Raw genomic sequence first — 22,585 nt, forward strand, 5'->3', positions numbered from 1 at the left:
AGGAGAGAGTTGAAGGGTTCTATAAAGAAGTAGGGATCAGAACAAACAGGCCTTTAGCCCCTCAACAGACCAAATGGGTTCATGAGATGTTTGTCTTGGGTAAAACAATTGGGATGTCTGGCTATGGGATGGTAAATAACTATACATTATCGTAATTGTCATAATTTGTGAGTGACCAAACGATTAAGGTTATTGCGATTGCTATATTTGATTGGCCACCATTAGTGCAAGGTGATACTTATCACACAATTTTGATTGGCTGCTGAATGCATGGTATTTGATACTTAAGAGCCTATCAGCCAACCAAAAACGCTTTCAGAGATGTTGCTGTTTGGATGTTGCAGTTTGATTAAGCCATTTGGATACTCTTTAATATAAACGATAATAGAAACAGCACATGAACTGCGTACGGAAGGCGCTAGGCCAATAACCCCTGGTTATTGGCCAAAGACAATGTCACTCATAGCACTAATCATGGGACTGCCCCTGTGATGCACCAGGGCACGGACACCACACTGATCCTCGCTAGGTTCTAGTCTTCTGCCCTGGCGCCCTGATACATCAAAGGACCAGAGCCAGAATCAGTCCTTCCATCACCTCAGAAAAGTTATTTCCTGTTCCTGCAGTTTGAACATTGGGTTGATAAATGTCTGTTGCCTGAGCAGCAGCTCAATGTATCTTAACTTAAATAGTTCTGTCTATACTGGTGCACTAATGGAGCAGAGCCATAAGGAAGGGGCGAGTTGGCGCTGTGGTGAAGTGGCTGCTGTTGTCACTATACTGGTCAGAGGAGCAGAGGAAGGGAGGAGGGAAACACCAAAGACAGTACCGTAAACACCCAGGGACCTAACCATTCTGCAGGCTCATGTTGTATCTGCTCTGAGCCATCCTGTCAGAACACACCTCCATCCAATCACAGCCCTTTCATTGATAGGGGGCGGGCCGTACCCAGACTGACCAGAGGAGCGTCCAATGGGAGCGCCCTTCAGGCCTGTTCATAAACAGCCAAGATGGTAGAGGAAGATCATCACGTGTTCCCTTTCTCTAATTGGCTGTAGGTCTATCCTATTGGGTCCAGAGGCATTTTGGTCTACGCCTATTGGAAATCAAAATGACCAGGGGGAATGGAGACCTACATGCATTAACACATTAAACTGGCGATGTCGGGCTATAAGTAAGAACAGGAAAACATTGATTTATTTCTAATCCTCCATAATGTTTTGTTTACGACACGGAGGGAATGCTGTCATACTGTTGTTGCATGCATACGGAATGAGGGAGGAAGTACAGGAAATACAGAATACAGGAAGGATCAATTGATGGAAGACAATAAATAAGAAAGGAAAATGTCAGAGTGCCACGAGAAGGAAGGAAGAAAAGGAAGGGAGGATTGAGAGATGGGAAGGAAGCAGGACAACACCCCCATGGCTAGTACATGCCAAAGGGCCCAGGGTGGTTATCACTCTGGATGGAGAGATGGGAGGGAAGCAGGACAACAGCCCCATGGCTAGTACATGCCAAAGGGTCCAGGGTGGTTATTCTGCTTTGGATGTGCCTCAGCATCCCACACTGGAGAGTAATGTTCCCTTTGGTAGCCATGGTGATACTGGGGGAGATAGAATGCATGGGACCAGTGCCAACAAAGGCTTCATATAACATTACAGCCGGAGCTAAGTGAGCTATTATGTTTCAACCCAACAGCCAAAAAGTATTAAGATGTGATTGTCTTTGTAAACAGAGATCTCCATGTACTGGACGCACGCACGCACATGTATGTGTGTGTGTGTGTGTGTGTGTGTGTGTGTGTGTGTGTGTGTGTGTGTGTGTGTGTGTGTGTGTGTGTGTGTGTGTGTGTGTGTGTGTGTGTGTGTGTGTGTGTGTGTGTGTGTGTCTGTTTGTCTGTGCGTGTGGGACTCTGTGTGTGTGTGTGTGTGTGTGTGTGTGTGTGTGTGTGTGTGTGTGTGTGTGTGTGTGTGTGTGTGTGTGTGTGTGTGTGTGTGTGTGTGTGTGTGTGTGGTTGTGTGTTGTGTGTGTGTGTGTGTGTGTGTGTGTGTGTGTGTGTGTGTGTGTGTGTGTGTGTGTGTGTGTGTGTGTGTGTGTGTGTGTGTGTGTGTGTGTGTGTGTCTTTGTGTCTGTTTGTCTGTGCGTGTGGGACTCTGTGTGTGTGTGTGTGTGTGTGTGTGTGTGTGTGTGTGTGTGTGTGTGTGTGTGTGTGTGTGTGTGTGTGTGTGTGTGTGTGTGTGTGTGTGTGTGTGTGTGTGTGTGTGTGTGTGTGCTCTCATGCATGCATATGTGTGTGTGTGTGTGTGTGCGTGGAGTGGGTGTGTCTGATAAAGAGAGAAGCAAAGAGAGAGAAGAATAAAGAGCAGAACAGAGCACTAAGCGCACCTAATGGCGCTGTCAATAAGGTTCTGGGAGCTGCTAGAGGCCAAGGCCGTCCCCACAGAAGCCCGCTAAGTAACGTGTTACCACTGGATTACGGCGCAAACATCTCGGAGCACTGCGATTAAAAGAGGTTGCAGGAAATAGTCTCTGCACATTTTACAATTTCAATGTTTTATTAGTAGTGCATCAATAATTATATAAAGTGATAATGATTATATATATTAGCCTGTCACTGTCATTCTCCTCTGATATAACAAACGTATTAGATTGTATTATTCATACCCTAAATGGTCCACGTTTATGAAAAGTTCTCCTAATGAAGTGCCAAAAAAGATGATTTAGTCCTTAGTTTACCATGGAGATGAGTGTACAAAAGGGGCCGTCTAGTTGGCTGTGAGGTTAAGAGATGCATTAGCTGCTGAAGTAAGAAGCAGAAAGCATCTCTCCCTCCCTGGCTGCATGCGCCCTGACCACCCAGATCAATACTGCTGTTCTTCTCTGCTACCGCCCTCCTCCTCACTTCTTAGAAGCATCTGTCATACAGACGTATACATATATGATCACACTATGTGTATGTATGTATGTATGTATGTATGTATGTATGTATGTATGTATGTATGTATGTATGTATGTATGTATGTATGCATGTATGCATGTATGTATGTATATATATATATGTCTATACATACTGTATACATGTTTATATACAATACATATACATATATACAGTATATATATATATACAGTATATATATATATATATATATATATATATATATATATATACATACATACAGTGTTTATATAGGGGTTGCAGTGAAGGAAGATTCCCTATGTGTGTGTGTCTGTGTGTGAGGGGGGGGGGGGGGGAAGTAAAGAAAAAAACCAGGAACAGTGTTTGGGGATGAGCAGGTCATCGTTATCCTGCCCAGATGAGAGTGTCTGACTGATGCTGATTGATCCTGGAGCAGGTCTGCAGCTGCACTGCATTAACCCGATGAATTGCAGTGAGTGTTTAACAGACGGTTGAAGTTTCACTTTTAATGGTGTCAATCATCCTGCAGTCGTTCTCCTCCCCGCCCATACACGCACGCACGCGCACGCACGTGTCCAGACACACACACACACACGCGTGCGCATGGAGGTGCGCGCGCACCACATGCTAAACACACACACACACAGCTTTTATATAGCAGCCCTACGGTACTTATTGCACTTCCTGCATCAAGGCTTTTAGGTGATGAGTCCCCCCCCCCATCAGCCACAACAGCACTCCCCCTCTGAGGTCCCCCCTCCCTGACTCCCCCTCTGAGGTCCCCCCTCCCTGACTCCCCCTCTGAGGTCCCCCCTCCCTGACTCCCCCTCTGAGGTCCCCCCTCCCTGACTCCCCCATCGTTGGCCCCGACAACCTTTTCCACACCAATCACACCTCCGTTCTTTGTGCTGTCTGAACACACACACACACACACACACACACGCACACACACACACACACACACACACACACACACACACACACACACACACACACACACACACACACACACACACACACACACACACACACACACAGACCTAGGGATGCTCTCATGTGCAGCGGCCAGGCGGGACCACCATCTCTCCCCTGCTGTACTTGAATGAAAGCCCTGTGCCTTGATTTACAGTAAAAGGCACTTAGGCATTATCTCTGGAGAAGAGAGAGAACGCAGAAGGAAAGACAGAACGAGAGAGAGAGAAAGAAAGTAAAAAGAAACACAAAAGTTTGAAAGAAAGAAAGAAAGAAAGAAAGAAAGAAAGAAAGAAAGAAAGAAAGAAAGAAAGAAAGAAAGAAAGAAAGAAAGAAAGAAAGAAAGAAAGAAAGAAAGAAAGAAAGAAAGAAAGAAAGAAAGAAAGAAAGAAAGAAAGAAAGAAAGAAAGAAAGAAAGAAAGAAAGAAAGAAAGAAAGAAAGAAAGAAAGAAAAGATAAGTGCGAAGATTCAGAAGCAAAAGACATTCCTGACCTCTGCTGGCAGAGTAAGATATTACTAGAAACTAGGGCTGGTCCGTCCGTTGGCCTGCTCAGGAACGAAGGAGCCTTCGTCTTTCTTGTGTTTCCATGGTCACCAAGAAGCACATGGTCTTGAGAAGAGCTCATGAAACTTGACCTTTAGGGTGTAATGGGTGTTACAAAAGGGTATAAAGGTTCAAAAGGTCATGGGGAGCTCACTGGTTGTCGTAGTAACACGCCCCAATGCTGACTACAATAAACTACAAACAAACAAACAAACAAACAATTGCAATTTATTCAAACTTCCAAAATATATATTTCTAGGATGACGTGACCATTGATAGGCTTTAGAAAACAAGAAATGTCCTACAATAATCCCAGAATGTGAGACCTACTCTTTGATTAAACATCTCTCCCTATTCCAGATAAGGTTAGCCTTCATGATCAGGAATGGAAGGAGACAAGACAGATACTCAGCCATCACTGAGTCTCATTACTGCCAACTGTATCTGCCTTGTCACTTGACGGGGAATTGGTTCAATTTACTAAAAGGCCAAGGCGCCTAATAAGGCGCTTAATCTGGATAATAGGCCAAATAATCAAACCAGTTAATCTTTCTGACAGACAGACAGACAGAAAAGCAGACCACTTAGGTATATTAAGCGCTAAAGGTTCTCAATTATTGGATTTATAATGGTAAGCATTAACTGGGTAAACTTAATAATCAGGGAAATTAATGGGAATAGCAAAGGCTTTTAGGTGATTTACCTTCCCTGTAGTAATAATCTGCAACATGGACGTTAACATCAATAACAAACGATAACCAAGACTTTTGCAACTTAAAATTGGAAACAGCGCCTTCAAGCAACCTTTTCCAGGGATCAAAACAAATTGCAGTTAACTAGAGAAGAGTATAAAAAACATATGTATTTAGATATATCCTGGGAACGTAATTTGAATAAAACATAATGTGTTATGGTAGTCTCCATATTGGAGCATAGAATAATAATAAAATATAAAAAACATGTCTCTGTAAAAAGCTGTAGTATCAAAGTGTCCACCTCCCATAAGTTAGTGTCCTAACTTATGGGAGGTGTGACTACATGATTCTTGTTTGATTACTTTTTTTTGTGTGTGTCTGGAACTTGGATTGCTTGCGGGTGAGACAGCCTTCTAAGTGCCGAATGAGCATCAGACAAAAAAGACAAAACGTCGTTCTGTGCTTACTCATACATTCTCCTTCATCACTGATACATCGCCTGAAGAGGAGCCCCTCGGATAAAGTATAGAAAGTGTCCCTATGTTATTGTTATTGCAAGATGGATCCCATGACTCCAACATCAAATGAGAGAGGATACTGTGAATGTGCTTAGTGAGTTTGTTATTTGTGTTCCCAACAGTAGGCCTATATACGAGGTGGGTTTGGTTGTGATGAGCTCCTGCTCGCTGACCTTAACAACCACCTGACGCACCAGACAGCGTGCAGCATGTGTACCGATGTGGGCTGAATGAAACTCCAGGCAGCGTATTCAGAGTCATTACTCATATCTTTATTCCTCAGTGCATACAGACGCTGGTTCATGACATCACAGGACAGCTGCTCCTGAAGAGGCCAATGAGCATGAGGTGGGTGTTGTCTTGGTGATGTCATCAGTGGCGTGGAGGAAAGGAAGGACCACTTTCACAGCCCACGACCTTCAGAGACAACGCAGGCCTCTCGTCGCCATGACAGCGCGTGGCGCCAGCGTCCCCTTTCCTTCTGGTTAGCGGGGGGGGGGGGGGGGGGGGGGGTTGTTTTGGGATGTTGTCCCTCACCAAAACAATACTGTGAACCTGAAACCCCAGGCCCCGCCCACATCCCTGCCTCAACCAATCAGATCAGCGGAGCCGGAACGGGTTATGGGGAGAAAGTGTTGAAGGGGGAAGAGAGATAAAGAGCGAGGGTGAGAGAGTGAGAGAGGGACAGAGGGAGAAAGGGGGAGAGAGCGAGAGAGAGAGAGCAGGAGAGAGAGGGAGAGCGGGAGAGAGAGAGGGAGAGAGAGCAGGAGAGGGAGGGAGAGAGGGCGAGAGAGAGCGAGAGCGAGAAGGGATGGATGGGAGTAGAGAGGAGGAAGTAGCAGCTGGGAGGAGAGAAGGAGAAGGAGGAGTGGAAGAAGGAGGGAGAGGTGCAGGAGGCGGCCCCCGGGGCGGAGCTCTAGTGCTGGATCCTCCTGATGGACTGGATCTGGGGGGTCTGGGCGTGGGAGCCAAACTGGCGGTAGCACTTGTACTCTCCTCCGCGGCAATCGCACTCCATGATGTACTGGTGGCCACGGTAACCGGGGAACTGGTAGCACACGAAGCTGGGGGCGGAGGAGCAGTGTCACAACGGGTGGGGTGTGTGTGTGTGTGTTTGTGTGCGTGCGAGTGTGAGTGCATGCATGAGTGTGTGCGTGCGTCCGTGTATGTGTGTGTGTGTGTGTGTGTGTGTGTGTGTGTGTGTGTGTGTGTGTGTGTGCGCGAGTGTGAGTGCATGCATGAGTGTGTGCGTGCGTCCGTGTGTGTGTGTGTGTGTGTGTGTGTGGTGACCACGCTGGTGTACTCACGCTCCGCACTGCACGTGCATGGATCCGACCTCGTTGTTGAACCAGCCCATGGCCTGCAGAGAGGGGTAGTCGTTGCACAGCTCAAACTGACGGCCGCCCATGTTCTCCTTCTCGTAGACGGTCATGCGGGACTCCTTGTGGCTCTGTGGAGGAGCAGGAGGAGCAGGGGCGTCAGGAGGCTTCAGAGACACGGGGGTCCCTCAGGACACTAGCTGTGGCTCTGCTCTTGTGTAGCGGGCTACAGTTACACCTGTATGTCTTATCTCTTAGTTTAGGCTCCTCTGTGAACAGGGTCTTATAAGGCTCCTCTTTTACAGCAGCAGGTAGGTTCATTTCTTAAAAGCGGCACCCCATTAACGAGATTAAACCGCATGGTGGTCACAGAACGAAGACCGATGAACTGATCATAGGCAATAAGCTCAGAGCCGAGCTGTCCCGAGGTAAGGCTCGGTGGGGACAGAGACTAGTCCCAGCCGGTGGGTTCATGGGAAACCTACAGCACAGCAGATGGGCCTGAAGGAGATCATCCTCTCGATGCGGTAGGAGTTGCTGCCGCTGTAGGCCTCAAAGCGGGGGTAGTCTCCCTTCTCCAGGACGAACTGCTGGCCGCAGAAACTGGAGTGCTCAAAGCCCACCCAGCTGGAGTCGGGGAGAGAGAGAGAGAGAGAGAGAGAGAGAGAGAGAGAGAGAGAGAGAGAGAGAGAGTTGATCAGCAAAAAGTTTAATGATCCCGAGCAAAAGAGATTGGAGAAAACATCAGTTGAAACTCTATTGAATTGAATAGAGTTGTTCATATTCATCCGTCATGGGTTCACTCCTCAAAGGTCTGCTCTATTGCTGAGACCACACCACCATGGAGAAAGAATCCATCCATGTAGTCGCTTGACAAGTTTCAATAAAAACAAGCATCTGCTTGCACGACTAAAAAGCAACTATTTGCGTTATAAAAGAGTTGTGAAAGGAATACTTCAGTTTTGACTTGGTGGCTGATCAGACGTCATTAAGACGTCCCTGTGGCTGTGCTGACAGGCCGCCGTCATGCAGAGGGGAGCGGGGGGTGCAGTACTTACGATCCACACTCCACCTTCAGGGAACGGACATTCTCCATGCCGCACTCCATGATGTTCTGGCAGCAGGAGGTGAACTCCATGCGCTTGCCCTGGAAGTACTCCTGGTCGTAGACGGTGATCTGGGGACGAGGAGCCAGAGGGCCGCTTAGTTAAGTGCGCTTGGGGAGGGGCCCCGCTCTGGGGCCCAGGTAGTCACACCTCTCTTCACAGGGGGCCAAACCCTCCGAGGAAGAAGATTACAAACAGATGGATCCTCTAACTCCTAGAATAGTAAAAGGAACTGGAGAAACCCGGCCGGTTTTAGAAATCAAGTCCCGGCACGTTCCTCCTCTGGGACACACTTTGTGTTCGGTGGCAGAGTCGCTGGTAACTCATTGATTCACAAAAAGCACGTTGGCCTTGTGTGACGCAGGAGGCCGCTGCTGTTTGGGCGCTAAATGCACAGGGTCTCCCCGAGGGTAGCTCACCTTCCAGGGGCCCATGGGCATGGTGTTCATAGGGTTGGTCTGGGCCATGGCTTCTTTGTTTTCTCAACAGTAGCTGTAGTGAGGGAGGGAATTCAGACCAACAGTTAGATCAACGCAATACTCTTCCCACACACACCTCGTTATAACAAGACCCTCTTTGTGACGAATCACTGGGAATATCAATCACTGGGAATTTGATCATTCTGCTCATTGATGCCCATCATTCTGAAAGGCATCTAGGAGCTGAAGCCTTTGAGTGGTTCATGTGAGGCTACAACCCTACACACACACACACACACACACACACACACACACACACACACACACACAAACACACACACAAACTCTAAACGAACACACAAACACTAACACACACTCACATATTCACACACTGCTCAATAATCAATCCTAAGAAGGGGTAAACCAGACCTACCAAAAGGGAGTAACGCTGGTGTGTGTGGGGGGCAGGTGTCCTACTGTGTGCTGTGTGTGTGGTGGTGTGTATGGGGGTATATATACCCCCAGGGGAGCAGGGGCCGGAGGGGCCGGCACGTCTGCTGTCAGCACTTTGCTTTGGACTCCATTGTGTGGTGGACCAAGCAGAGGGGTTAACCCACACACACACACACACACACACACACACACACACACAAACGCACGCACACGCACACGCACATGCCAACACACACGTGCGCACACGCACACACACGCACAAACGCACACGCATGCATACACACATGCGCACGCACTCACACAGAAGTGCACGCAGCCGCACAAACACGCAGGCACTCTTTACCTCTCCCAGGATCTTCACTCAGGCCTAGTGGTTGCATCGTGTGTTTGGTCTGAAATTGAAGAGAGTGTGTGAATCGTTACATGAAGTTGAAAGACACAAGTATAATTTGCACTGTTTTACATTACGGTTAAATATTTGTTAATATGTTTTTGAGTGAGGGTCAAGGCACGTAAATGAATAAGAAAAACTTTCAGAGTTATGGTCCATGTGAGGGGGTTTTCCAAGGGTTTTCCAAGCTTTTAGTATAGCGCACAGCCAACCATCTATTACACACGTCATATATGTATGTATCATGTTATATATATATATATGTATCATATAATCTTATACACACATCATATATAAATGTATGTCATATATATATGTATTATAACCTATACCTCTGTCACACATATCAAATATGATATGTATACATATATATCATATACCTTATCTATAACACGTATCATATTTATGTTATGTTATGTTTGTGTGTGTGTGTGTGTGTGTGCGTGTGTGTGTGTGTTTGTGTGTTTTTACTCCTATACCGTGAGGTTGAATGAGTCTTTTTGACTTATAGATTGCTCTGTCTATTTGTAAATTGAGACAAACAGGTGGAGAATGACATGAAATATTGTCGGCACTAATTGGCTTATTCCTCCTCTATTGGATGTTTTACTAATTGTAGTATTTTTGGGTTTTGTTATTCAGAACAATGAACATGAAAATCAGGGAGCTAGGGTCAGCACATCACCCTGATCTCTATGAAGCCTGGAGAACACCAGTGTGTGAGTCTGCGTGTGGTTCATTCTGCTGATGATAGCAGCTGAGCAGAAGCGACAAAGCGACCCGCGAACTCAGCAGAGTGGAGCAGAGCTGAGCAGAGAGGGCAGCGTTCAGCGCCACCTAATAGCCTACATGTTGTTGAACCTTCGTCCATTTAAATCCCATGAACCATCGTTATCAATAATGCACATATTTGAGCTTAATCAATTTTTTTCTTTCTGGCTAAGGGTTGTAGGCCAGATTTAGTGCTAAACAAATGTGAAAACAACTAAAGCAAACATTGAATGCTGCATTCCAAATGTATCGCCTACTATTATACTGTGGTATTATTGTGGTGGTTAGCCTATATTAGTGCCCGTAGGTAGAGAGGTGATTAGTCGTAGGTGCCGAGTCTAGCAAGTATGTATGTAGTCGCTATTGCAATGGCAACTTCAGATTGCCTCTAGGGGGCAGCACTTGACCAGACCACCAGCTGAGCAGCTGCAAGAATACTCAAGCGCAGCACATGACCGCAATAAAGGTGCATCTAAATTAATTAGAATATTGCGCAAAAGTTAATTAATTTTAATAATTAAAGTAAAAAACGTGAAACCCATTTATTATATAGATTCATTCCACCAACAGTGAAATATTTAAAGCCTTTACTGGTTTTAATCTGGATGATAATGTTTTACAGCTCATGAAAACCCAAAATTCAGTAACTCAGAAAATGTGAACATTGCCTAAGAAATATTTAGAATATGGAATTGTTGGCCTTTTGCAAAGTATGTTCTTGTATATGCACTCAGCACATGGTTGGGGCTCATTTGGAATGAATAACTGCATCAATGGGGAGTGGCATGTAATAGATCACCCTTTGGCCCTGCTGAGGTGTTATTGATGCACAGTTTTCTTCGATAGCGGCCTTCAGCTCGTCTGTATTGTTGGGTCTCGTGTCTCTCATCATCCCCTTGACAATATACATTTTCTATTGTGTTCAGATCAGGCAAGTTTCCTTACCCATCATGTTCCTATCAGGGGCCCCGTGTGTACTCATCAGGGGCCCTGTGTGCACTCATCAGGGCCCCCATTTTTTTCTTTCAGGGGCCCCCATGTGCTCCAATCAACGCCGACAGTACCCTTAAGGTAGGACGGGATTTAAGCCGGATGGTGATAGCCGCGGCATCTACGTTAGCATCATGACCTCATAGCAACCCGACACAGTGTAGCCTGCTAATAGATCAAAGGAAAAAGAAGAACGCGACACAATGAACAAAGAGCAACAATGTAGGACGTCCAAGAGGGACGTCAAACTTTTGCGCAACATTTTATTCATTAAACCAAGCTTTCCCCGTTGTCCACTTTTTGCGGTCGAAACCCGAACCTTGCCCTGCCTTTGCACACTGAACCAACCCCCACCCTCAAAAATGCAACATATCAGGGGACCCATGTGTTCTTATCAGGGGCCCCATGTCTTCCTATCAGGGCTAGCATGTGTTTCTATCAGGGCCCACATGTGCTCCTATCAGGGACCCCATATGTTTCTGTCAGGGGCCCCATGGGTTTCTGTCAGGGCCCCCCCATGGGTTTTCTATCAGGGCCCTTGTCTGTCAATTAAAGTGGGATAAATGGAACTACAATCAGATGATATATTATCTATGTATGTATTAAAGACCGACTGAGACTCAAGTGTAAAGAAGCTGTTCAAATGTTGTTGTGACTACATAAAACACTACAACAAATAAAAAAGAATGGGAATTTATGAAATAACGTACTGTTATATATTTTTCTATTTGAAAACTAGTTGAGAGTATGAATATTAAGTGAGTGAAAGCCTATTAAACTTAGAAAAAAATATTTCTGCTTTATTTCAAGACATCATTGCGACATTATGCTTACTTGAGCAAAGTCCACTGGCTGTGATCTGATAACCTTTAATATTTCATACTGCCATCATAACAGCGGACCTGGGCTATAAACACTTCTGCATGTGGACTTTGAACATTGTTAATACACAAAATAGCTAAATAAAATCATAGCTTAAATCAAATCAACTAGCACATTCAAAGTACACTGTACCAATACACCCTTTGGAGTAATAAATATATTTAGTGTACCATATTTTCTGTCTGAATAAAGTTCTGTTTATGTATTTATGTATAATGTATGAGGTTATATTAACATGATTTGTTATCCTGAAATCATGTTTGTGATTGGTTCTATCGGAGAACTGGAGGAACCGTGTGCGTTTTAAGTGCTTCTGTCTCTCTAGCCCCTCCCTCTTTCTGAGACCCTTAAAGGCTACTGGTATATATATTAAATTTAAAGATGTGTTTCCTTAAGGAGGAGGTAGGGTTTGGGCACATTGCTCAAGGAGGCATATGACAGGATGTTTAGGTTGGGAGTGGGACCCCCCAGAGCCACGGCACTGAGCTCAAGGTACGCTCTGAGTGGTGTTGGCCCAGGCCGGGAAGTTGCCCAGATCAAACATGGCGTATCCCCACGTGTTGATGCCCAGGTTGATGGTGAGGATCCCGATGATGTTCAGCATGAAGCCCGCCTGCACCTGTGGGGGGAGGGAGGGCATTCGACGTTAAAGCGGATGTAGGTACGATTGAAGGTCAACCGTTGGACCTTAATCGGTTGGAAATGGAATTAGCCATCCGTCAGCTGTTAGCGAGGGAAAGTGGCGGTGAGAATATCCACGGAAGTTTTAGACCTTTAGACTTTAGCCTAATTTCTGCCCAACCTAAGTCTTCCATGATTGGCTTTGTTATCATAGCTCGCACACAGGTGTGTGAATCGACACTTCATCTTCTGCTCTTTTCTGTTTTGTTCTCTCTCTCCCCAACTCAAATCTCCTAAAGCTTCACATCTGTGCGGGACCCCCCCCACGCCTCGCTGGAGGGCAGCCCAGCGGCTCTCGGAGGAGGAAACCAGGGGGAACAGGTTCTCCTACCATGTCCATGACGCGCAGGTTTCCGAAGGAGAAGGCGATGGCGTTGGGGGGCGTGGCCACTGGCAGCATGAAGGCCAGCGAGGCGGAGACGGTGCAGGGGACCATGACGTAGAGAGGGTGGATCTTAATAGCGGTGGCCTGGAGAACACACACACACACACACACACACACACACACACACACACACACACACACACACACACACACACACACACACACACACACACACACACACACACACACACACACGCACACACACACACACACACACACACACACACACACACACACACACACACACACACACACACACACACACACACCCACACACATGGTGAGAGAGGGAGAGAAAGAGAGACGGTTGTATTCTATTCCCGCCATTGTTTGTGACTTTTCTCAGTTTCAACCAAAGTTATGCAGGCCATTCGAGGGTTCATTGCGGGCCGTACCATGGAGGCTAGGATGGGCAGGAACAGGGTGGTGGTGGCCGTGTTGCTGGAGCACTCTGTGAAGGTGGCCACCAGCAGACACAGGATAATGGAGATGGCAAAGGGGGGGATGCTCTTCAGAGGAGCCAGGCTCTCTCCCAGCCACAGGGACAAGCCCGACACCTAAAGGACGCAATGCAAGGCCAAAGGGCGAGGGACTGTGGCATCAAACACTTCTGTACGGCAAATCACAGGTCCGGGAGGTCATTGTACTGAAGTTAGACAAGGATTTGGCCTCTTTTTTACTTTACTACTTGAGTTTCTCTTCGACTTCATGTTCAGTAGAGTAACAGTCAGGTGATCAGCCTTCTTCTCTGCGGTCCTACCTCACTTCCTGCCGCCAGGGCGAAGCCTCCTCCCAGCAGCAGGATGATGTTCCAGGGCATGCGCTCGTGCACCACCTTCCAGTTCAGCAGCGCGGGCGGAGCCTTGATCCTCTTACCTGGAGAGACAAGACAACCGGACACCTGAGAGGAGACCCCCCAGCAGCAGACCTCCCCCTGTCCTGAGAGGAGACCCCCTAGCAGCATACAGCCCCCATGTCCTGAGAGGAGACCCCCTAGCAGCATACAGCCCCCCTGTCCTGAGAGGAGACCCCCTAGCAGCATACAGCCCCCCTGTCCTGAGAGGAGACCCCCTAGCAGCATACAGCCCCCCTGTCCTGAGAGGAGACCCCCTAGCAGCATACAGCCCCCCTGCCCTCCTAGGAGACCCCCTAGCAGCATACAGCCCCCCTGCCCTCCTAGGAGACCCCCTAGCAGCAGACTGTCTAACCTGTGTCTGGCTGGTTCCCTGCCCCCCTGCTGGGGCAGCGATGTGGAAGAGAAACTAATCTGAAGGGTTGTTTGAGGGCAGGTCATCAACCCTTCATCACTTGACCTGCAGGTATTTGTGTGGCCGGGTAAGCGTTTTTTAAGGTGCTAGGGGGTTTGGCTGCTTTAAACATGATGTATAGCTACACACACCCTTACCTTCTGCAGACAAACCATAGTCACTGAAGCGGGGCAGCTTCGACGGGATGACGAAGAATAGCATGGACATAAAGATGGCGACGGTTCCGTCCGTCACAAACCTAGGAAACATCGACACATTAATAATAACTCTGCCCAGGTGTCACACCGCAGTTAGGATCTCTAATAACCTGTACAATTTCTTATAATGTTAATATAACTTTACCCAGCTGTCACGCAGTAGTGTGGAACTCTACTAACATGGATCATTTCTAATGAAAGAATTACGAATTCTAATAATGCCTACACGGCCTGCTGCCTTCTGTCCTTCCAAAATGTGAAGGATGTGGTCTTTAGTTTCAAGGGGTGTGGCCAGCATTAAGAGCAGAACCGGCCACCTTCTAATAAGTTCAGGTTAAACATTGACATTAACATCACTTCCATTGACTCAAGAGGAGACATTGAGTCGTCCCCAGGCCTGAGGTAACCTGACTACAGAGCCCCTTGACCCGATGTGCTGTCGGTCCGTCCTGTGGGTCGAGGAGGGCATCTCCACAGGGGGATCCATAGAGACCGCCCAGGCTAGAGAAGATGACCCGGGCCCATAGAGAGGAGGACGGCGGTGACCAGGGGCCGGTTGCACCAACTGGGCGTAACTAGGCCTGGTCGTAACTGCTAAGTAGGTCTTAGTTACGACCTGGCGTTAGAATGGAACTAACGCCGGTTGCACCAACGGGACTTACGACTGGTCTCAACTACGCCCGGTCTTAGCCATGCGCGGCCATGTGAATGTTCCATGTAATGCGCATATCACCGCGTTGCTAGGATACCTCGTGACAACAGCTGTTTACTATTTTACTTGACATGCTGTTGGACACCGAAATAAATAATTAATTCGTTCACTCATTGTCATTCATCAATTGTGTTAATGCCTAACAATAAAACACTGCAAATGAATATAATTAAAATATGTATTTGTAATGTCTGGTTTACGACGAGCAGGCATTTAGACGGGAATGGTTCTTTTTGACAGAAGCAATGCATTGAACATTATCAAATGACACGGAGCTAAATTGAGTTGTTTTGAGACTGTAGGAGAGTTTTGCTTAATTTGTCGGCCTATATAAAACATATAAACATAGTTAAAACAACATTCGCAACTGATTATAAGTTGAGAACGGACTAATCGGCCAGCGATATCTTCCCGACAGGCAGTCGATCTGTGAACACTGATCATATCGCCGGCTGTGCTTTGAAATGCAGTTTAGTGAAGCGTACTGAGCAGTTGCATTGGATTGGATGTAATTGCTATAGAAACAGCCTGGAATTTCAACTCTACGCCTGCCCCTGACCAGGCGTAGGATTTACGCCTGGTCTTAGTGAAAAGAACGCTAAGCCCAGTTGGTGCAACCGGCGTAACGGTTAGGTTGGACTTAGAACGCCAAGTTACGACCAGGCGTAGTTACGACCAGGCTTACGCCCAGTTGGTGCAACCGGCCCCAGGAGACTCACTGCCCGTCGTTGTTGAAGAGCACGGTGGCCCAGCCGGGCATGAAGCCGGGCTCCCTGGTGAACCACAGCACCACCAGGGTGATGAAGACGGCCAGCACCGCCCCCTCAGCGAACGCCATGCGGCCCAGCTTCCTGTACTCCGCCCGCATCACGCCGTACGCCTCCTTGTCCCGCTCGCTGCTCATGCCGCAGCCAAACGACTTCTTGAAGCTGAGCAGCAGCACGGCACCGGGACAATCAGCAGAGCAATCAGAGTAGGACCCACGACAACACACCACATGTCCAGGAGATCAACACTGGAGGACTGTTTTCATATTTTAAACATTGATTGAAGTCTTAAAATACTATTTACCAAATGAAGAAAGACAAAAAAAATTGCATCGTAACTATAACTGCTAGGTAGCAGAGCCTTTATAAACCAGGAGGTTGTGGTTACACCTCATTGTGTAATGGTTGTGATGAACCAGGCCTAGTGATCTAGTGTAGCCTGGGAGAAGTGAACGAGGAGCAGGTGGGAGGCTCTTACTTGAGGCCCATGAACAGCAGCTGCAGCCAAAGCCAGGAAAGCACCAGCATGATGACCATATTAGGGAAGGCAAAGCCGAACCAGCTAGCAAAGTTGATGATGTCACCGTTATCGGGGTAGATCCTGAAGGGGAAAGGTAAGGAGGGAAGAAAAAAAAACAAATTTCTTTCTTAGTCTTGTCTATAACTCTTCTGTTGAATACTAAGTTATGGTATAAGAAGTTCATATAGTGGTTGTGTGAATGATAATTCAAGAGGGCATACTCAATCCCCATAGCATGAACTAAGTGTGTGTGCATAGCAATATGAACAGAAGGGTGAGAACCACAACGATGTGGACAATGCATTCCTCACTGTGCCGAGTTGTGAACTCGACCCATCTGAACCCCATAGGGTTAGGGTTATGGGGTTGTAACCCTGTACCTAAAGAGTGCATGTGCATACCAATTTAACAGTGGATCCATCTGATGTTGTTCTGGTGATCAGACCAGCGCCCCTCCAGGCCTCACCAGGACATCCTTTACAATATCATCTCTCTAAATACCTGGGTTTGCCCTATGCCTAACAGCATATAGCCGCATGCCAATGATGTAAAAAATACCAATATAGCACTTTGATGACAGTTTGTGGTATAGTTGTTTGATGAGTGGCTGTTATGTTGTCCACATCTCTGTACTGACTGACGCACCTTGGTCCAAAAGACAAAAGCGCTGCATTGCCATTTGCTGAATTGTGCACACTAAATACTCTTCAGCAGAATCGGTACAAGGAACTCATGTTGACAAATGATATTGGGAACGAATGTTTGAAGCCAAAATACGCTTTACATGGTCTGATCACACAGACCAGTGTTGTAGTGCCAGGGAAAAGAAAAATCTTTTTCGAGTGAGCATGGTAATCTATGCTATTTTCTGACTGTAGCTATTGTCACTAACAAAATCAAAGCGTATGGTAGAATATGCAGTTGTAAGGTCCCGTCTTTGACAGAGATGGTTTACTGTGTTGTCTGAACTGCGACTGTCCTAGACTATGTGGTTGCCAAGGCAGACAAGAAACAACCTTCTGGGAAACAGCTTGGTTACGGTACCTCAGTAGCCCTGTTATAACTCAACGTCAGGTGGAATGATGTTTGTTTCTGCATGTCTTCCTTCCTTGGGCCCTGTATCGGAGGTGCATGAGAAGCGCCTAAAGCAGGCCATCTTACTTGTCCACTTGTCCCTTGAGGATGAGGTTGGGCGTGGTGCCGGTGAGGGTGGCTGTGCCTCCGATGCTGGCAGAGTAACACACACTCAGACACATGCCTTTGGTCAGCGTGGCGTACTTCTGCACCCGCTCCACCCTCATCTTCTCCAGGATGGAGTCCAACTCCGACTCCGTATGGTTACTGTGCTCTGGGGCTGTGGGGTCAAAGGTCAGGACTAAGCGACATTTCATGACGTTCTGATATCAGAAGGCTCTATAATGTGACTGGATTTCTAACTTACTGTCAACCTTAAATAGCAGCCAGTCCGCCACTACTTCCACCACTACGGCCGTGCAGAAGGCCACTCTTAACACCTGCAGGAGCCTACTTACATAATGTCCTTCATTAGCAATGAATTCAATCATAATTAGGCAACAGGTGTTGCACCTGGGACAGAAGCTGTCTACATTGAAACATCGATCAAACGGACGTATGTAGAGAGTACCAGACAGACGACAGCTAATCATCTTTAATCACAGACTGTCTAGGGTTGTCTAACCCTGCTGCATCCGGGTTTGCCACGGCGCATGCCTGCAGCTCTCCGAAGTTGCTCGGCAACGGTAAACAATGGGGACTATACTTCTTGATAGTGCCGAGGACTTGAGGATCCGCAGCCTGTTTGAACACTGAAGGTGTTGAAGCCGAGCCCCACTCGGCTGCCTCACATCCCCATGGGAACCCCTCGCTCGCCAATCCCTCCCGGTCGTCTACTGAAGCGTACCATCGTCCAGCGGCACCTTGCCCCCCTCCGAGCCCTTCTCCTCCAGCGCGTGGCCCCGGGGGGCCTCCAGCTCGTAGCCCTGGTTGTCCTGGCCGGGGTCCCTGGCCGCCCGCAGCTCCCGCTCGTCGGCGGCGGCCTCGGTGGCGGCCAGCTGCTCCAGCACGGCCTGGGCGATGGGCAGCATCATGGCGGTGGTGGCCGTGTTGCTGATCCACATGGACAGGAAGGCGGACACCAGCATGAAGCCCATCATCAGCCTGGGGGGGGGGGGGGGGGGGGGCACACGTAAACAGACCTGTGTACGAAGACGATGAAGCCGCACACAGCGCCAGGTCCAACTAAGGATCAACACTGCTTTGTTCTGTGTGTGTGAGGCTTGTTGTGTGTGTGTGTGTGTGTGTGTGTGTGTGTGGGGGGGGGGGGGGGGAGTCTCTTACAGGGCGGGCCTCACTCCCACCAGCAGCAGCACCCTGAGAGCGATGCGTTTGTGGAGCTTCCACTCCTCCACCGCGATGGCCACCAGCAGGCCTCCAATGAACAGCATGTTGGAGTCCTTCAGATACTCAACACACACCTGGTGCACACCCACACACACACACACACACACACACACACACACACACACACACACACACACACACACACACACACACAAATAAAGGTATGTCTCTATTCATTCACTTAACATGAGCTGCTCTGATCAATCAGTTCAATTTTTCAACAGTATAAAGTTATTATATAGCGCTGTTTCTCGGCGCCGTGGAGGACCGTGAGGTTCATGAGCCATAAAGCTCAACTGCACCAGTCAGCAGAAAAGTGTCCCAAGGTTTCCCCATGGGCCCGATAAGAGCGGCCTGATTCTGACACTTTGATGGATTCATTGACTACAGCTGTACTCCATTAAGCCCTAATTAGGTGGCGAGCCTTTCCTTCATGGTGCTTGTTCTAAAGTCCAGTAAGTCATGCCTATTAAAGTGTGTGGGCGGGTCAGGACTCCTCTGGTCCGTGCATCACAGCCCAGCTCGTCCACAGGTCATCTCCTTTACAGCCCATCTCCTCTCTAGGCCAGCTCCTAACAGGCCAGCTCCTAACAGACCAGCTCCTAACAGGCCAGCTCCTAACAGGCCAGCTCCTAACAGGCCAGCTCCTAACAGGCCAGCTCCTCCAAAGGCCAGCTACTTAATAGGCCTGCTCCTTTATATGCCTGCTCCTTTATAGGCCTGCTCATTCACTCCTTCCTTCCTTACAGGAGCGCTGGTCTCCAGTAAAGTTAGTGCTCATGAATGGATCCGCATCTACTCGTCCCTGAAGCGTTGCATCCCAAATCAAAACAAGAATCCTTGAGAATCCTCTAATTTCTACCTAATAATAAATAAATAACAAAGCCTTATTATGAGTCGCATTGATTGATTGATTGATTCATTCATTGAGAGATTCATGTGATTGAGAGCCCTAAATCGGCCTTGTGTTGCAAATGTGATGCAGTAGTGAGCTGTAGGAAAGAGGTTGGGGGTTATTAGGAGACAGGGGAGGAGCAACCTGCACGCACATCTCCAGCCTTCATGATGCCCATCAGGGGGAAGAGGACCACGGGCAGCAGGGCGGTCACGGCTAGTGGCATGCACTCTGTGCACCAGTACAGCGCCATGAGGATGATGGCGTAGCCACATTTCGCCTCCTGCGCACACACACGCACGCACGCACACACGCGCGCACACGCACACACACGCACACACGCACACACACGCGCGCACACACACACGCACACACACACACACACACACACACACACACAGGAGGATTGATAATCATACTGAGATTCATGCTTCATTGTATTGGTAAAAATAAATACATACACATCTTGCTTATGACACGGCTGTAGACACACTCATGCACTTATGTGTTATCACCAGTGTTGGGGAGTAACGGAATACATGTACCGGCGTTACGTATTCAGAATACAAATTATAGCTAACTGTATTCCGTTACAGTTACAATTTAAATAGTTGGTATTTAGAATACAGTTACATTGCTGAATCAATGGATCACATGACGATAATTTAGTTTCACCAGTTTATTCGTGCTTTTTCACACCAACAGCATTTAGTGCGCAGTTGCGCACTAAACGAGTTTGGTCCCCTTGGTTCGGTACGTTTGCGTTGGTGTGAATGCAACTACCTCACTTCGATGTGAACCCAATCAGCCGACCGAGACCTCCATGAACAGCTGGTCTCGGTTCGCTGCAAAACGAACCCTATTACGGTTCGCTTGAGATGTGAAAGCGAACGCACTTCGGTCCGATCCAATTCTACAAAGCGTATATCTCTTTGGACGTAACAGGCACCCGCTCAGCCGCGCGCATTATGGGAATTATTGTTTGATTAGCGGTAACTCCAAGTCTAGCAGCAAATTATCGGACTGTCGGGGAATTTGGACAGACACCCACATAAAACGTATGCTGGAAAACACACATAGAAATGCCGATGATTGAACGATTCTCTCTCTCTCTCTCTCTCTCTCTCTCTCTCTCTCTCTCTCTCTCTCTCTCTCTCTCTCTCTCTCTCTCTCTCTCTCTCTCTCTCTCTCTCTCTCTCTCTCTCTCTCTCTCTCTCTCTCAAGGCGATTTTATAGGCCACACCTAGCTCAGTGAAGAAAATGTTCGATGTAATAGCAAATATCTTTCGCATACCCTTATTCTTTGTTCCACTACAGCAAATTACATAAAATAGTCCACTTTCAGGGAGACTTGTGCCTAACACAGAAGAATAACACACCAGAATAGGCCTGTTTAAGGATTTGATGCCGCATTCCTACACTTATAAAATGCAATTCAATGTGGAAGTAATCGAAGTATTCAGAATACAATACTCAGATTGAGTGATGAAACGGAATACGTTACATATTACATTTTTGGGCATGTATTCTGTATTCTGTAACTGGATACATTTTAAAAGTAACTTTCCCAACACTGGTTATCACACACACACAAACACATACACACACACACACACACACACACACACACACACACACACACACACACACACACACACACACACACACACACACACACACACACACACACACACACACACACACACACACACACACACAGCCTTGACCTAATGAAAGGTCCTCGTAATCCAGTAAGATAGGTAGCATTCTGACTACTTTATCTCTCTCTCTTTCATCTCTTTAAAGGCCATGTTGTTTCACACATTAACACACTGATCCTCATCCACCAAGCAAGTTCCCCACAGCCTTGTCTTCCCTGATAAGGCCTTATCAGTCAGATAAGGTTTATGAATATACATTGCCCTTCTGAGAATCGAATTGAATTTGTGAATTATTTTAATTTTGGCCATTGAAGAGAATATATCATCACAATGATTGAAGGAACTCTAATGTGGTTAAAAAACTGAGTTGCATGCATAAACTGGTAAAAAAAATAAAAAAATAAACATTTGTAGCTTTTATTGATCTTACTTTGTGAATTCTTGTAATTCACAAAGAAAATCTTACTTTGTCTTGCAATTTCCTTCATGACTCATTGACAATATTATTAACTGAAATGAATTGAAAATCCGGTCACCACCTTACAATGACTGATGTGTTTCTGACCCTCAGAAACCCTGTCTGGTGTTCCTCAGAGTTCTTCAGAGTGAACATCCTGTACAGGACCTGAAGTCTATATTTCTATGATATCAGTGTTACTTAAATCCTGTACGTGTGTCGCCTTTTGATGTAAGGCAGAGGCCAATTGAAAACGTATGGACGGACCTGACATTTTACCCAACAAGCCAGTTGAATATGGTAAACAAATGTACATATATATATATATATATATATATATATACATATACTGATCAATCAATAGAATGGAAGCATAGTCACAGACGCACGCCCACACAGGCACATACTGACCGACGTGGGAATGACGATGGGCAAGGGCAGGAACACTAGTGGGGTGATGAATAGGATTAAGTAGTTCCTGTGGTGCCACATCCACCAAGGAATAGCCACCATCTTGGCTCCCAGTATTCAGTAGCTGAAGATGATCAGGGCAGCAGATACCTTCTGGTCTCCTGAAGATGATCAGGGCAGCAGATACCTTCTGGTCTCCTGAAGATGATCAGGGCAGCAGATACCTTCT

General features: G+C 47.1%; 2 protein-coding genes across 3 annotated transcripts; both read right to left on the reverse strand.

Annotated features, from left to right (window-relative positions):
* Positions 1-6,566: 6,566 nt before the first annotated feature.
* LOC130386295 (beta-crystallin A1-like) lies at positions 6,567-8,542 on the reverse strand. The gene is made up of 5 exons (XM_056595123.1): positions 8,495-8,542; positions 8,028-8,146; positions 7,455-7,596; positions 6,958-7,100; positions 6,567-6,714 (listed from the first exon to the last, which is right to left on the reverse strand). Exons 1-5 carry the CDS (start codon positions 8,540-8,542, stop codon positions 6,567-6,569), a joined length of 600 nt encoding a protein of 199 aa, XP_056451098.1.
* A 3,361-nt stretch (positions 8,543-11,903) lies between these two features.
* On the reverse strand, positions 11,904-22,579 carry slc13a2 (solute carrier family 13 member 2). Of its 2 annotated transcripts, XM_056594402.1 has the most exons (14): positions 22,357-22,579; positions 19,982-20,110; positions 18,870-19,006; positions 18,433-18,689; positions 18,239-18,261; positions 17,673-17,800; positions 16,470-16,592; positions 15,944-16,153; positions 15,126-15,128; positions 14,445-14,553; positions 13,808-13,918; positions 13,443-13,604; positions 12,994-13,131; positions 11,904-12,600 (listed from the first exon to the last, which is right to left on the reverse strand). In XM_056594402.1, the coding sequence occupies exons 1-14, from the start codon at positions 22,456-22,458 to the stop codon at positions 12,469-12,471; spliced, it is 1,764 nt and encodes a 587-aa protein (XP_056450377.1). In that variant the 5' UTR covers positions 22,459-22,579; the 3' UTR covers positions 11,904-12,468. The 2 variants fall into 2 exon arrangements, with proteins under 2 accessions (XP_056450377.1, XP_056450376.1); XM_056594401.1 differs by lacking the exons at positions 15,126-15,128; positions 18,239-18,261 and having other exon boundaries at positions 13,808-13,916; positions 14,443-14,553; positions 17,673-17,865.
* Positions 22,580-22,585: the final 6 nt, after the last annotated feature.

This window comes from Gadus chalcogrammus, chromosome 7 (assembly GCF_026213295.1).
Source record: "Gadus chalcogrammus isolate NIFS_2021 chromosome 7, NIFS_Gcha_1.0, whole genome shotgun sequence".
In the NCBI taxonomy this organism is placed as follows: domain Eukaryota; kingdom Metazoa; phylum Chordata; class Actinopteri; order Gadiformes; family Gadidae; genus Gadus; species Gadus chalcogrammus.